This window comes from Syngnathus acus, chromosome 10, assembly GCF_901709675.1.
Source record: "Syngnathus acus chromosome 10, fSynAcu1.2, whole genome shotgun sequence".
NCBI lineage: Eukaryota > Metazoa > Chordata > Actinopteri > Syngnathiformes > Syngnathidae > Syngnathus > Syngnathus acus.
Genome location: NC_051095.1, coordinates 6,074,382 through 6,085,479, shown reverse-complemented (window position 1 = coordinate 6,085,479; position 11,098 = coordinate 6,074,382). Strand labels below are relative to the sequence as shown.

The 11,098-nt window shown below is 48.2% G+C and overlaps 3 protein-coding genes and 1 long non-coding RNA gene across 4 annotated transcripts; all 4 read right to left on the bottom strand.

Moving 5' to 3' along the window:
- Nucleotides 1-696: 696 nt before the first annotated feature.
- Nucleotides 697-5,200, bottom strand: LOC119129698. Its single transcript, XM_037263076.1, has 20 exons — nucleotides 5,169-5,200; nucleotides 4,993-5,078; nucleotides 4,701-4,811; nucleotides 4,572-4,619; nucleotides 4,328-4,495; nucleotides 3,961-4,083; nucleotides 3,747-3,854; nucleotides 3,649-3,681; nucleotides 3,440-3,577; nucleotides 3,060-3,203; nucleotides 2,803-2,937; nucleotides 2,564-2,712; nucleotides 2,362-2,482; nucleotides 2,237-2,288; nucleotides 2,107-2,170; nucleotides 1,907-2,037; nucleotides 1,794-1,843; nucleotides 1,560-1,733; nucleotides 1,334-1,479; nucleotides 697-1,255 (listed from the first exon to the last, which is right to left on the bottom strand). Exons 3-20 carry the CDS (start codon nucleotides 4,798-4,800, stop codon nucleotides 1,148-1,150), a joined length of 1,992 nt encoding a protein of 663 aa, XP_037118971.1. The 5' UTR covers nucleotides 4,801-4,811; nucleotides 4,993-5,078; nucleotides 5,169-5,200; the 3' UTR covers nucleotides 697-1,147.
- A 532-nt stretch (nucleotides 5,201-5,732) lies between these two features.
- LOC119129697 (lactose-binding lectin l-2-like) lies at nucleotides 5,733-6,195 on the bottom strand. The gene is made up of 2 exons (XM_037263075.1): nucleotides 5,908-6,195; nucleotides 5,733-5,843 (listed from the first exon to the last, which is right to left on the bottom strand). The coding sequence occupies exons 1-2, from the start codon at nucleotides 6,193-6,195 to the stop codon at nucleotides 5,733-5,735; spliced, it is 399 nt and encodes a 132-aa protein (XP_037118970.1).
- Nucleotides 6,196-6,465: 270 nt separating this feature from the next.
- On the bottom strand, nucleotides 6,466-9,247 carry LOC119129490. The gene is made up of 4 exons (XR_005099194.1): nucleotides 9,090-9,247; nucleotides 6,766-6,885; nucleotides 6,584-6,691; nucleotides 6,466-6,495 (listed from the first exon to the last, which is right to left on the bottom strand). It is a non-coding gene; the product is annotated as an uncharacterized LOC119129490 (long non-coding RNA).
- Nucleotides 9,248-11,098, bottom strand: LOC119129695 (lymphocyte antigen 75-like). The gene is made up of 8 exons (XM_037263073.1): nucleotides 10,903-11,098; nucleotides 10,732-10,838; nucleotides 10,486-10,598; nucleotides 10,369-10,413; nucleotides 10,141-10,296; nucleotides 9,972-10,054; nucleotides 9,470-9,570; nucleotides 9,248-9,257 (listed from the first exon to the last, which is right to left on the bottom strand). Exons 1-8 carry the CDS (start codon nucleotides 11,050-11,052, stop codon nucleotides 9,248-9,250), a joined length of 765 nt encoding a protein of 254 aa, XP_037118968.1. The 5' UTR covers nucleotides 11,053-11,098.

Here is an 11,098-nt window from a genome sequence, read left to right as displayed (position 1 = left end):
ACACTAGTGCGGTGGCCTTTGGAGAAGCTGTCGGTGAATGCTTCATTTGCGCAATACTATATTAGGCGCAGGGTTCAATGCCATCGCCGGCCATCTAGTGTGGGCTTTGCATGTTTTCACCCCTTCCCTGCGTGGGTTTCCTCCCACGTTCCTAACACACTCATGAGAGGCGGAATGGCCGCTCCTAATTGTTTTTTTTGTTTAGTTTTTTTAATGGTGACAGACAAGACTGCCCGTGACCCTCGTGAGGATAAGCGCTTCAGGACAATGGATGGATTTGATTACGTGAATAGCAATATCAAAGTTGTTACAAAGCAGTATACAATCATTTTTTTCAAAATGATTCCAAAGAGCAATACAAAATGCACCCAAATGGCGTCATGAGGAAGTCTGACTAATACTCCTACCTCGGGCGTAATAAATTAGTTATCATATTGACCAGATTATAAAATTGCCCTGTCCAAACCAGTAAACTATTAAATGAGTTAACCAGGTGACACACCGATTGTCTTTATTATTTTATTATTTTTTTGGTCAATTAAACAAGGTAAAACAACAGATGGTATAATAATAATGCATGGTAAATTTAACAATAAGTAAATGAAATATAAGAAATCAATGATGAAAATGCATGGTAAATCTAAGAATAATAACATGGTAGATTGGACAATAATGCATGGTAAATCATCAGATGGCATAATCATAATGCATGGTAAATTTAACAATAAGTAAATGAAATAAGAAATCAATGATGAAAATGCACGGTAAATCTAAGAGAATAACAACATGGTAAATTGGACAAAGGAATAATAATGCATGGTAAATCATCAGATGGCATAATCATGATGCATGGTAAATCTAACAATAAGTAAAATGAAATAGAAGAAATCAATGATGAAAATGCACGGTAAATCTAAGAGAATAACAACATGGTAAATTGGACAAAGGAATAATAATGCATGGTAAATCATCATATCACATGTTAAGTCAAGAAGAAGAAGAAGAAGTAAACAGAATCATAACGCTTGGTAAATCTAACAAAAGACTAATGCATGGTAAATCAGTCATAATAATGCATCAATCAGTCAATCAAAATGCATGGTAAACCAAACAGAACGATCATGCAAGGTCAATTGCATTCGTATGATTACTCGCCACTTGTATTGCCGCCTTTATCCAGCGCATAACGCTCCATGGGCATCTTACACATGTAGCCGTTGAGTTGCGCGCACGACATCATCTTCCATTTGCCAGACTGAAAGTCCAAGTGAGATTGATTTTAATGCAAAAAAACCTCGTCTCCGACGAGCGGGTCAATCTTTTCCGCACCCACCTGGCTCAAGGCGGCCACGCAATTCTCCAACCTGTCGCCAAGTTCTTCCGGAGCCCAGTTGGTTAAGGTCACCTTCTGGTGGTCCGACCACACGAATTCGCCGGGAAACACCGGGGCGTTCAGTCCGATCCACGTTTCGCCGGGGGCTGCAAACAGCAAGAGTGCTCTCATTTGCTTTCCAGATATGGCAGCGATCAAGCAGTTGCGACGCTTGGCGAGCGCGCACCTGATGTCAGGAGGTCTTGCAGCCAATCCCGCTCAACCTTGGAGCGGATTGACACCAGCTTGGCCTTCAGACAGGAGCAGTTTTGTCGAGCGCCGTACCACGTCTTTCTCTCATCAAAACGTTTGTAGCAAAAGTCCGCAAACTCCTCCCATTCAGGTCCCAAGCATCTCGGCTCTGCGCGCAAGATGGCGTCACGTGATGAAGTATGCTTTCTATTCTAGACAGCCTACTCACCCTGGTCTCCAAAAGTGTAAGACGGAGATTGAGCCAAACCGTCACCAACACTGCAGACAGTAAAGTGAGAATGAGCCGGGCGTCTTCAAATAGACGCTGCAGTGAGAGCCAACCTCGAGGTGATCCCGTTCCTGGCGGAGCCGTTGTAGGCCTTCTGTGGGTCTCTCTTCAGCAAAGACACAATTCCTCCAATCGCGTTCTCAATGACGCCCGAGTGAATGGCAGCAGCGCAGATGTTTGACTCCTGCACTCAGAGAACATCTCAAACAAAGAAGAAGAACTCTGCTGGCAGGTCGTGCACTAATTAACATACTTGTTTGTAGATCTGTGTTCCGTAGACCGTGTAGGTTTGGGCGCAGCCCGGCGGGCACCGGACCCTGCGGGAGACCTTGAGTTACGAGGAGGCTTTTCCGCAAGAAAAATTGATGGCGGGTTTGACTCACGTCATTGAACCGTCCACGCCGAGGCTGGTGGCTGTGCTGCTGCATAAGATGTCTGCGGGTCAGAAGGGCCAATCAAAGGCTGTTTCTTGCTGGTTTTCCACTGCACTCCGAACGTCCGTACTCACCGCGAGAGGCGTCGTCAGGCGTGCACCCTAAGACGTCAAAGCGAAGGCCAAAAAACCTTGGCAGGAGGCGGACGTACTGGGCGAACACGAACCTGGTTAGCATGTACGTCCCCACAGCAAGCTGGAAACAAAACACACGCGCGTTTGTAATGAATGACAACAGCCTGGATGACAAAGTTGGAGTCGGCTACCGCTCGCTCACCTGCTCTGGGTGGCGATACCAAGTCTCTCCGTTAGTACTGAACTCCAACTCAAATATGTTGGAACTTTCCAATTGGTATGTACACCCCTGGGTCACAATGCCCGTCACCTTGAAGCGCTGACCGAGGTTCACCTGGATCCAGCTGCCGACTGAGGGCGGATCCATCCATTCCATTGCATTGCTCAGGATACCAAACTACCAACAACTACGACGGAGAGCTGTGTTGTTTTTTTACATACACATTTTGGACGGTTCCCAGCAACCGCTGCCCCCCAGACGCGCTTTGTGAGGTTTGCCATTGATCGCGGAGGAAGAGTCTGAAAAGGAGGAGTCTGGGATTTTCCCGTCAGCGATGCCCAGACTGTCAAGACACACTGAGGAAAGACAAAAAAGTGGAAGGAACGCTCGCTCATTCACTCTCACGTCTGGCCAGCTGTCCGTCACTAGCCGACGCGCTTTCTGGGGATCCGTTGGATTCTTTCCTTGTGAAGCCCACCTTTCTCCTCACAGCTGTAGACGATGTGGAGGTATTTGGAGACACCAGGGCAGTGGTCCATACCCGTAAGTTGAATGGGGCAAGTCTGATATTTGTCACACAATGCTCTAAAGTGAGAGAGAGCCCCTTTCATCCTGCAGCGATCTGCAAATGACAACACAGCGCCATTTTTATGCACAATTCATTCACATACCGACTTCAACTGGTTGCAGGACAAAGGGAATTTCAATGGTTAATGACGCTTTAAAGCGTCTAAGTCCATGCATATTGATATTGAATTATAGGTTACAAATGAGTTACTGGACTGCGTGTGACACCTCGCGACAGAAACGGCTCCAGGACAGCGAGCTAAAATCAACAATGCCAATGAGGATTCTTACCCTGTGATCCGGCGCCGCCACTCGGACAGACGTTGCTACGCCTCCGTCCATGGAAAGCCGACTGTACGCGGATGACTCTTTCATCGGAACATTTAAGGACTTTCCAATCGTCTTGGCAGAAAAAGCTCTCCTTGTAGCCTGAGAGTGAGAGAGCATAACCGTTGACTTCTCTGCGTCTTTTTTTTACAGAGACGGTGAAGGCGACTTACCGTCATGTAGCAGCTGGGGTTTTGCCGTCTTTCCTAGAAGCGGGAACCAGAACGTGTGATGAAGGTCCACCCACCGTGGGGCGTCACATCTCACTTACCTTTTCCTCTTTTCTTGCAGACGTAGCCTTTCATGTTGTCGCACTTGTCACGCTCCCAGTCACTGCTGCCGGTGAGCAAGGAAAGACATTTCCCCCCGTCGGCGTCACCTGGAGGGAGGGAGGGGGTTCGGGGGGGGGGGGGGGGGGGGGAGAGACAAGATCTGAGCGCTCATCCGTTCCTCCAAAGTGCAGCTGACAACCGCCTCAGCCCGACCTGCACTCGAGTGGAGGTAAGAGAAGGGGGATCCGTCAGCCCACTTGCCGCCGTCACCCTCGATGCCTCCGTTGGCGCCCAACCACAGGGAGGCGTCATCACCCATCAGAACCTTGGCGATACCTTTGGATCCCAAGGAGAACATGCACGATTCCAAAACAACTCACACTTGACTACAACTTGACAGGTGTGGCACAGCCATGACAAAGTGCTAACAATACTGCAACAAAGAGGGAAGCCAAAAAACAACCAAGCAAAGCTGGCCATATCTCAGCTTGATCACGTTTCGAGTTGGAAAGGAAGGTGAAGTAGGGAAAAAAATCAAAGTTTCTTTCTCGAGTCATACGCAAATTACCGGCCAGCCTACCCTTTATGAAGGCCTGCTCATCGGTGTCGGTGATGCTGAGCAGGTCCCCTTCGAGGCGTTTGCAGTCGTCTTGCGCCTTCTGCCAGGTCTTGGTGGGCTGGCTGATCATCTGGTAGCAGAAGTCGTTGGTGGGGTTGTCCAGCCACCAGCCGCATTTGTCAGTCCAGCCTGCGAGCCAGACGGCGTAAGACGGCATAAGACAGCGGCAGTGCGGCATAAGACAGCGGCAGTGCGGGACACCTACTGACTAGGCTGACTGATGATGCCAGCCGTCGAGTCCCTCCGTGCTTGGCTGCAAGGAAGGGGGGTGGGCAAATATCAGCAAATGCGATGGATGCGTCCAAAAAGGAGCGCTCGGGAGCGACGTTTGCACCTGTTTGCAGAAGAATGGCCGCGCCGTTGAGCACTGACAGCCACTCAACTCCCCAACAGAATTTGGGAACGCACAGTCCCCCGAGGTGCCTTTTTCCCATTGTTTGTACTCCTGCGGACGACACTCGTGTATTGGACTCCCAACGCCCTTCCTCGGCTCACTCGCGCCCACGTTTTGCCCATTTCCCCTCCAAAACAATCCAATCGTTGAGCGGCATTTCTCCCCTTTTTTTTATGCTGCTCAAATTTGGACTTTCCCAGCGCAGCTTTTGAAAAATAGGCAATTCACTTACAAAGGTTGTTCCGTCACTCCACTCGTAGTCGTCGCCCGTCGTATTCTTGAGTCCCACCAAAGCAGATTGTTGGGTCTGCGAGTGATCTTGAGGAAAGGAAGGAAGGACAAGAAGAGTTTCAGGGCAAGAAGAGCTTCAGGCAAATGACGAGTGCGGCGGTTCCTCTTGGTGCTCACCATACACAAATTGGGCCTCTTGCTTAGAGTGGACGCTAGCCAGGTGGCCTCCCCGGGCTTGACAGAACTTCTCAGCATTGTCATAATTTTCATGCGTCTTCTCGTAACGGTAACAATAATCGTCATAGTGGAAGGTGTTGTCGTCGCAGTAGGCAGCTGGGCCCGTAAAGAAAAACGTTACCGTGACAAGACGGCCAAAGTGCAAATAAGCGTGCTGCAACTCACTCTTCACTACAGCAGGACCATGTTTGGGGGAACACGTCTGTCCCTCTGGGCAGCCTGCACAAAAAAAGACCCGTTTGCTTCTTTCATTGGCAACGTGAGCACGGACGTGCAGGCTTACTCTGCGGCCGTTTGCACATGTAGGCCAACGAGGAATGACAGGAGCCAGAGCGCCACTTCCCAGGCTCTCCTATTCCCCCTTGGTTGACGTAGGCGCAGGACGCAACGTCGGCGCTGTCGGGAGAAAAATTATTTTCCTGTTTTGTTTTCCTCCAAAAGTGTCCGTCTTCAAAATTGGTTCCAGAACCTCCGCCTGACAACAGCATGCAGAGTTGTGAGGTCTTACCTTTCGAGTTCTTTTGGGGCCCAGTTGGTGTGTGTTGTTGTCTGGCCATCAGACCAGGCCAGCTTCTGGCTCCCGCCTTCAAAGCGACACCAGGAGTCGTCGCATTTCTGCGGGGAAAAACAACAACAGTCCCAGTTGTTTCTCCAGAGTCCACTGCCGCTTCCATCTCACCTGGTTGGAGAGTCCCAGCCAGAAGGGGGTGTCCTTGTCCATGGTCGTCTTCACAAAGTCTTCCTCGATCGAGGAGGTGATCGAGACCAGGTTGCCGCCCAGCCAGACGCAGTGGTGCCAGGCCCCCAGCCAACCGTTGGGCTTCACCTCCTTCTTGTAGCAGCTGGAGTCCCGCTCGACCCACCCGGGATCACACTTGCCGTCTGAGGGCACAATTTGGGGAACAGGCGGCCAGATCAGAGCACACTCCTGTTTTGCCCTGCAGCCCACTTTTGAGCAAAGGGTCATTTTCTCAGGTCGGGCAAATTGGAAGATCACTCGACTAGGTTAAGCTCAGCCCAGTGCATTTTCTTTAAATGACTCCGGAAAATTCACCTTCACGCTTGAGAAACAACCGCGGCCGCATACAAAGTGGCGCTGTGCAAGTTAAGACGATGCAAAAAACATTCAACACGTGGCTGAATACTTCACAAAAATGAACAAAAAACTGCACAGAATTTGTTGGTTGGCATGGTGTGACTCCAGGATCTTTTTTTTTTGACGCTCAGTCTGACTTACCGACAAGAGTCGGGGAAGATTCTTTCACTCCTGCAAGAGAAAACGAAAAGACAGACATTAAGGCACAGACGGACGTCAAGGGGCGATAACGGTCGGTGGGGCGTCATGCCTCACTTACCTTTTCCTCTTTTCTTGCAGACGTAGCCTCTCTCGTTGCCGCACGGGTCGTACTTCCAGTCGCCGCTGCCAGTGAGCAAGGAAAGACAATACCCCCCTTTGGCGTCACCTGGAGGGAGGGAGACAAGATCTCAGTGCTCCTCCGTTCCTCCAAAATGCAGCAGACAACCGTCTCCGACCGACCTTCACATTGGCGCTTGAACGTGAACGAGGATCGGTCAGTCCATTTGCCGTCATCGTCATCAAGTGAGACATCGGCGCCCAACCACAGAGAGGACGCTTGTGCCTGACTCTTGAAGAGAACTGTGGATCAAAAGAGAACATGCAAGAAGAATAGGGGGATGTTAGCCAAGATGACGAGAAGTAGTATCAACACCAAGCCAGCAATAACAGTGCGGTATACTACGCTTGAACTATTATTTCATGTTCTAATGATAACATATGCACTTATATGGTTTCATATCCACTTATTGATACACAAACAATGTATGTTTAAAAAAAAAAAAAAAGGGTGACACTACTTTGCGGGTGGTCTTGAAACCAATTTATCCGCGGTAAACGAGGGATTACTGTACCATCAAACCTGTCCTGTAAAGAGATATATAAATTAATACAAAGGGGATGTGGACGGAAGGTATTAAACACTGGAGCTAAAAACAAAAACACAAAGTACCCGGCTTATTGTATTGAAATCGAGCGATCGATACACAATATGAAAGTGGTGGTCAATGAATAGTTGTTTTTTTGTTTGGGTTTTTTGGTCAATGCGGGACCTGCCAGACAGACTCGGCTGCTCAATCCATATATTTCTTGGTGTAGAAGTAAAACCTCAACTGATGACAATGATATTGATATGTGTAGCATCAACAAAAGTTCTTGATGAAATTGTACAACCACTGACTCACATACGCATTATGTCTTACATCTGGTAGATTTCCAAAGGATATGAAAATAGCTACTACTACCACTGTAGAAATAGACTAATTACACGCCATTCTCTCTCTCTGCTCTTTCAGTTCTCCGAGATCCTTGAAAAGGTTTCACAGAAAAACTCTTTGTTCAATAAAGAAAAGAAAAAAGTGAATATGGATTCGTGGGGGTCAGAGCAACATCAATGGCACTAATGGATCCTATCGAGAGCGTCACACACAAAAAAAAGGTGATGGGTATTTTCACAGATCTAAAGAAAGCATTCGACACAATAAATCATGGCATCAGAGTGGACTGGGTGAGGAGCGACTTAATCAACAGGCAGCAATTTGTAAAAATTGGAGATCAGACCTTTTGCCCATAACATGTGGAGAACCTCAAGGGTCGGCTGTCCTTGCTCCTAAACACGATCATCGTGCAGTAATGCATCAAAAACAATTACCGTAATTTTCTGACTATAAGTCGCGGGTTTTTTTCATAGTTTGGGTGGGGGGGCGACTTATACTCAGGAGCCATTTATATACATATATGGATTTTTTTCACTTTTTGGGCATTTTATGGCTGGTGCGACTTATACTCCGGTGCGACTTATAGTCCGAAAATTACGGTAAATGCATTTTGTTTTGCTCATGATACAAACATCTATTGCGCTGTGGACAATTGACAGCAGCTTATGGAAACAACCACAATTTGAGTGATACACAATTCGCATGATTTGCAAAGTATACATATCGAACCTCATTTGGAAGGGAAAAGTGACAATCTTATGATGGAAAGAGCTTCTGACATAAAACTCCTGGGTGTGACTGTTGACAATAAAAATCTGCTGGAAATCATGTAAAAACAAAAATGTCAAAGGCAATTCGGAAGCATCTACTCAGATTGCCATATCTGAACTACTGTGTGGGGAATATGGGGTAACACCGAATAAGTCAAGCAATAAGGAAAATAACAAGGAGAATACAAACGCACTTTTATAATACCAGACAAAACTTTTGTCACTCAGGGATCTTGATCAAACACAAGACAGCTCAAATTATGATGTACACAGCAAGATATGGTGACCTTCTTCCAAGCGGGAGACACTTTTTTTGTTTTTTGTTTTTTATGGAAAGGCAGGCAGGGTGGCTATCACCTGAGACGGAAACTGAATATTAGGCGTGGAAAAGTCTGCTGAACAACCATACAAATGTGTATAACTGTTTGTGGGGTGAAATTGTGCAATGGTCGAGAAAACGAGCGCACTTAAAAACTGCTCAAAAAAGTGTATCAAATCTGGTCTCTTAACATGCATGAGAAAAAAGACAAAGTGACTACACACAGGCAAAAAGGAATCTGAAAGTGTGTCTACTTCTGTTTTATTGATTTGTATGTTGAATTATTTGTTGAATGGATTAGGGTGGGAATCTAAAAAGCTCTGCTTCCTCCTACTCCAGCATTCTTTGTTGTTTTTTTTCATTTTGGGTGACTTAGATATGGCACTTTAAAGTGCTTTATTTTCCTATTTACGTGTTTTAAATATGTGCAAAATAAACAGAACTTGTTCATGGCCAATATTTTAATTCACGGCCGCCTACCGTGTACAAAGTCCTGCTCGTGCGAGTCGGCGATGCTGACCAGGTTCCCTTGGTGGGCTTGGCAGTGGTCTTGCGCCTTCTGCCAGGTCTTGGTGGGCTGTGGGATGATCAGGTAGCAGAAGACGCTGGAGGGGTGGTCCAGCCACCAGCCGCATTTTTCAGTCCAGTCTGCGAGCCAGACATAAGACGGCGTTACGCAAGACAGTGCAAGACGGACGGCGCCAGTGCTGGACACCTACCAGGTTGGCCCACCAATGGTGGCAGCTGTGGACGCTCTCCGCCGCGCTTGGCTGCAGAGAAAGGGGGTATAAGCAAATGCGGGAGCCGTCCAAAAGGAGCGCTCGGGAGCGACGTTAGCACCTGTTTGGCAGATAACTGACTGCTTGTATTGGCATCTGTAGTTCAGGTTGATCTGTGCGTCAGAAGTCATGAATGCGCAGTCACCACAGGAGTAGCGTCTGTCATTGAGGTCTTCGTAGTCCTGCGGACGAGATTTTGGACAGAACTTTAGCGTGTTGCATTTGATCTGGTCGTCTTCCTGCCGCATTTCCTCACTTAATGGCGTACCTTCTCTCATTCAAGTTTCATTTTGGTTTGTCGGCTTCACTTTATTGTCAGTCAAAGTAGTATGAACATTGCAATGAAATGAAGCATGTTGTGCCCTCTCTGGCGAGCCAAAGGTCTCATGCACAATGCAACTAAACCTGAAGACCTAAAGACAAACCAGAGGCACCATCCAGGATATTTCCTGGACATCTTAACTGCCTCCTCGCTGTCTTTAAAATCAGAGCGCCAAAAATGTGTCATCGGCTGCCCGATGCCTCAAGACAAAACGGATGCCTGCACACCGACTTTTCCAAAGGCCTCCAGCAATTCACTTACCAAAGCTGTTCCGTCACTCCACTTGTAGTCGTTGCCCTTCTTCTTGAGTCCCACCCAAGGATAATGACTACTTTGAAAGTGATCTTGATGAAAGGAGGGAGAACAAGAGCTTCAGGGCAAGAAGAGCTTCAGCCAAGTGACGACTACGGCGGTTCCTCTTGGTGCTTACCAGACAGGAATTGGCCATCTCGCTTAGAGTGGACGCGAGGCAGTTGGGCTCCCCGGGCGAGACAGAACTCCTCAGCATCCTCTTGAGTTGCAGGACTCGGGCCATGAAAATAGCAATGATCGCCAGAAAGGACGTTGCCATCGTCGCAGTCAGAAGCTGAGGCCACAAAGAAAAACATTGAGGAGGAAACCATGACCAGATGGTGCAAATAGGCGTGCTGCAACTCACTCTTCACTACAGCAGGACCACTTTTGGGGGAACACGTCGGGCAGTCTGCATAGAAAAAGACCCTGTTTGAGCTTTTCTCCTTTCAAAGTCAACCTGATTACAAACATGCAGGCTTACCCAGCGGCCGTTTGCACATGTAGGCTAAGGAGGAAGCGCAGGAGCCAGACCTCCACTTCCCGGAATTCTTCCAAACCTTTTGGTCGACGTAGGCGCAGGACGCGACGTCGGCGCTGTCGGTAGATTAAAAAACAAAAAAGGAACATTTTCCTATTTTTCCTTGAGTGGTCGTTCTCAAAATTGGTTCCAGAAACTTTACGCCGACGTCTCCGCCTGACAACAGCATGCAGAGTTGTGAGGTCTTACCTTTCGAGTTGATTTGGGGCCCAGTTGGTGTGCTTTATTGTCTCGCCATCGGACCAGGCCACCTTCTGGCTCCCGCCTTCAAAGCGACACCAGACCTTGTCGCATTTCTGGGGGGAGAAAAGAAAACAGTTCCAGTTGTCGCCGCAGAGTCCACTGCCGCTTCCGTCTCACCTGGTTGGAGAGTCCCAGCCAGAAGTGGTTGTACTTGGCCATGGTGGCCTTCACAAAGTCTTCCTCGGCCGAGGAGGTGATCGAGACCAGGTTGCCGCCCTCAGAGACGCAGTGGTGCCAGGCGCCGAGCCAACCGTTGGGGACTGCCATCTTCTTGTAGCAGCTGGTGCCATGCCCGCGCCACCCGTGAGCACAC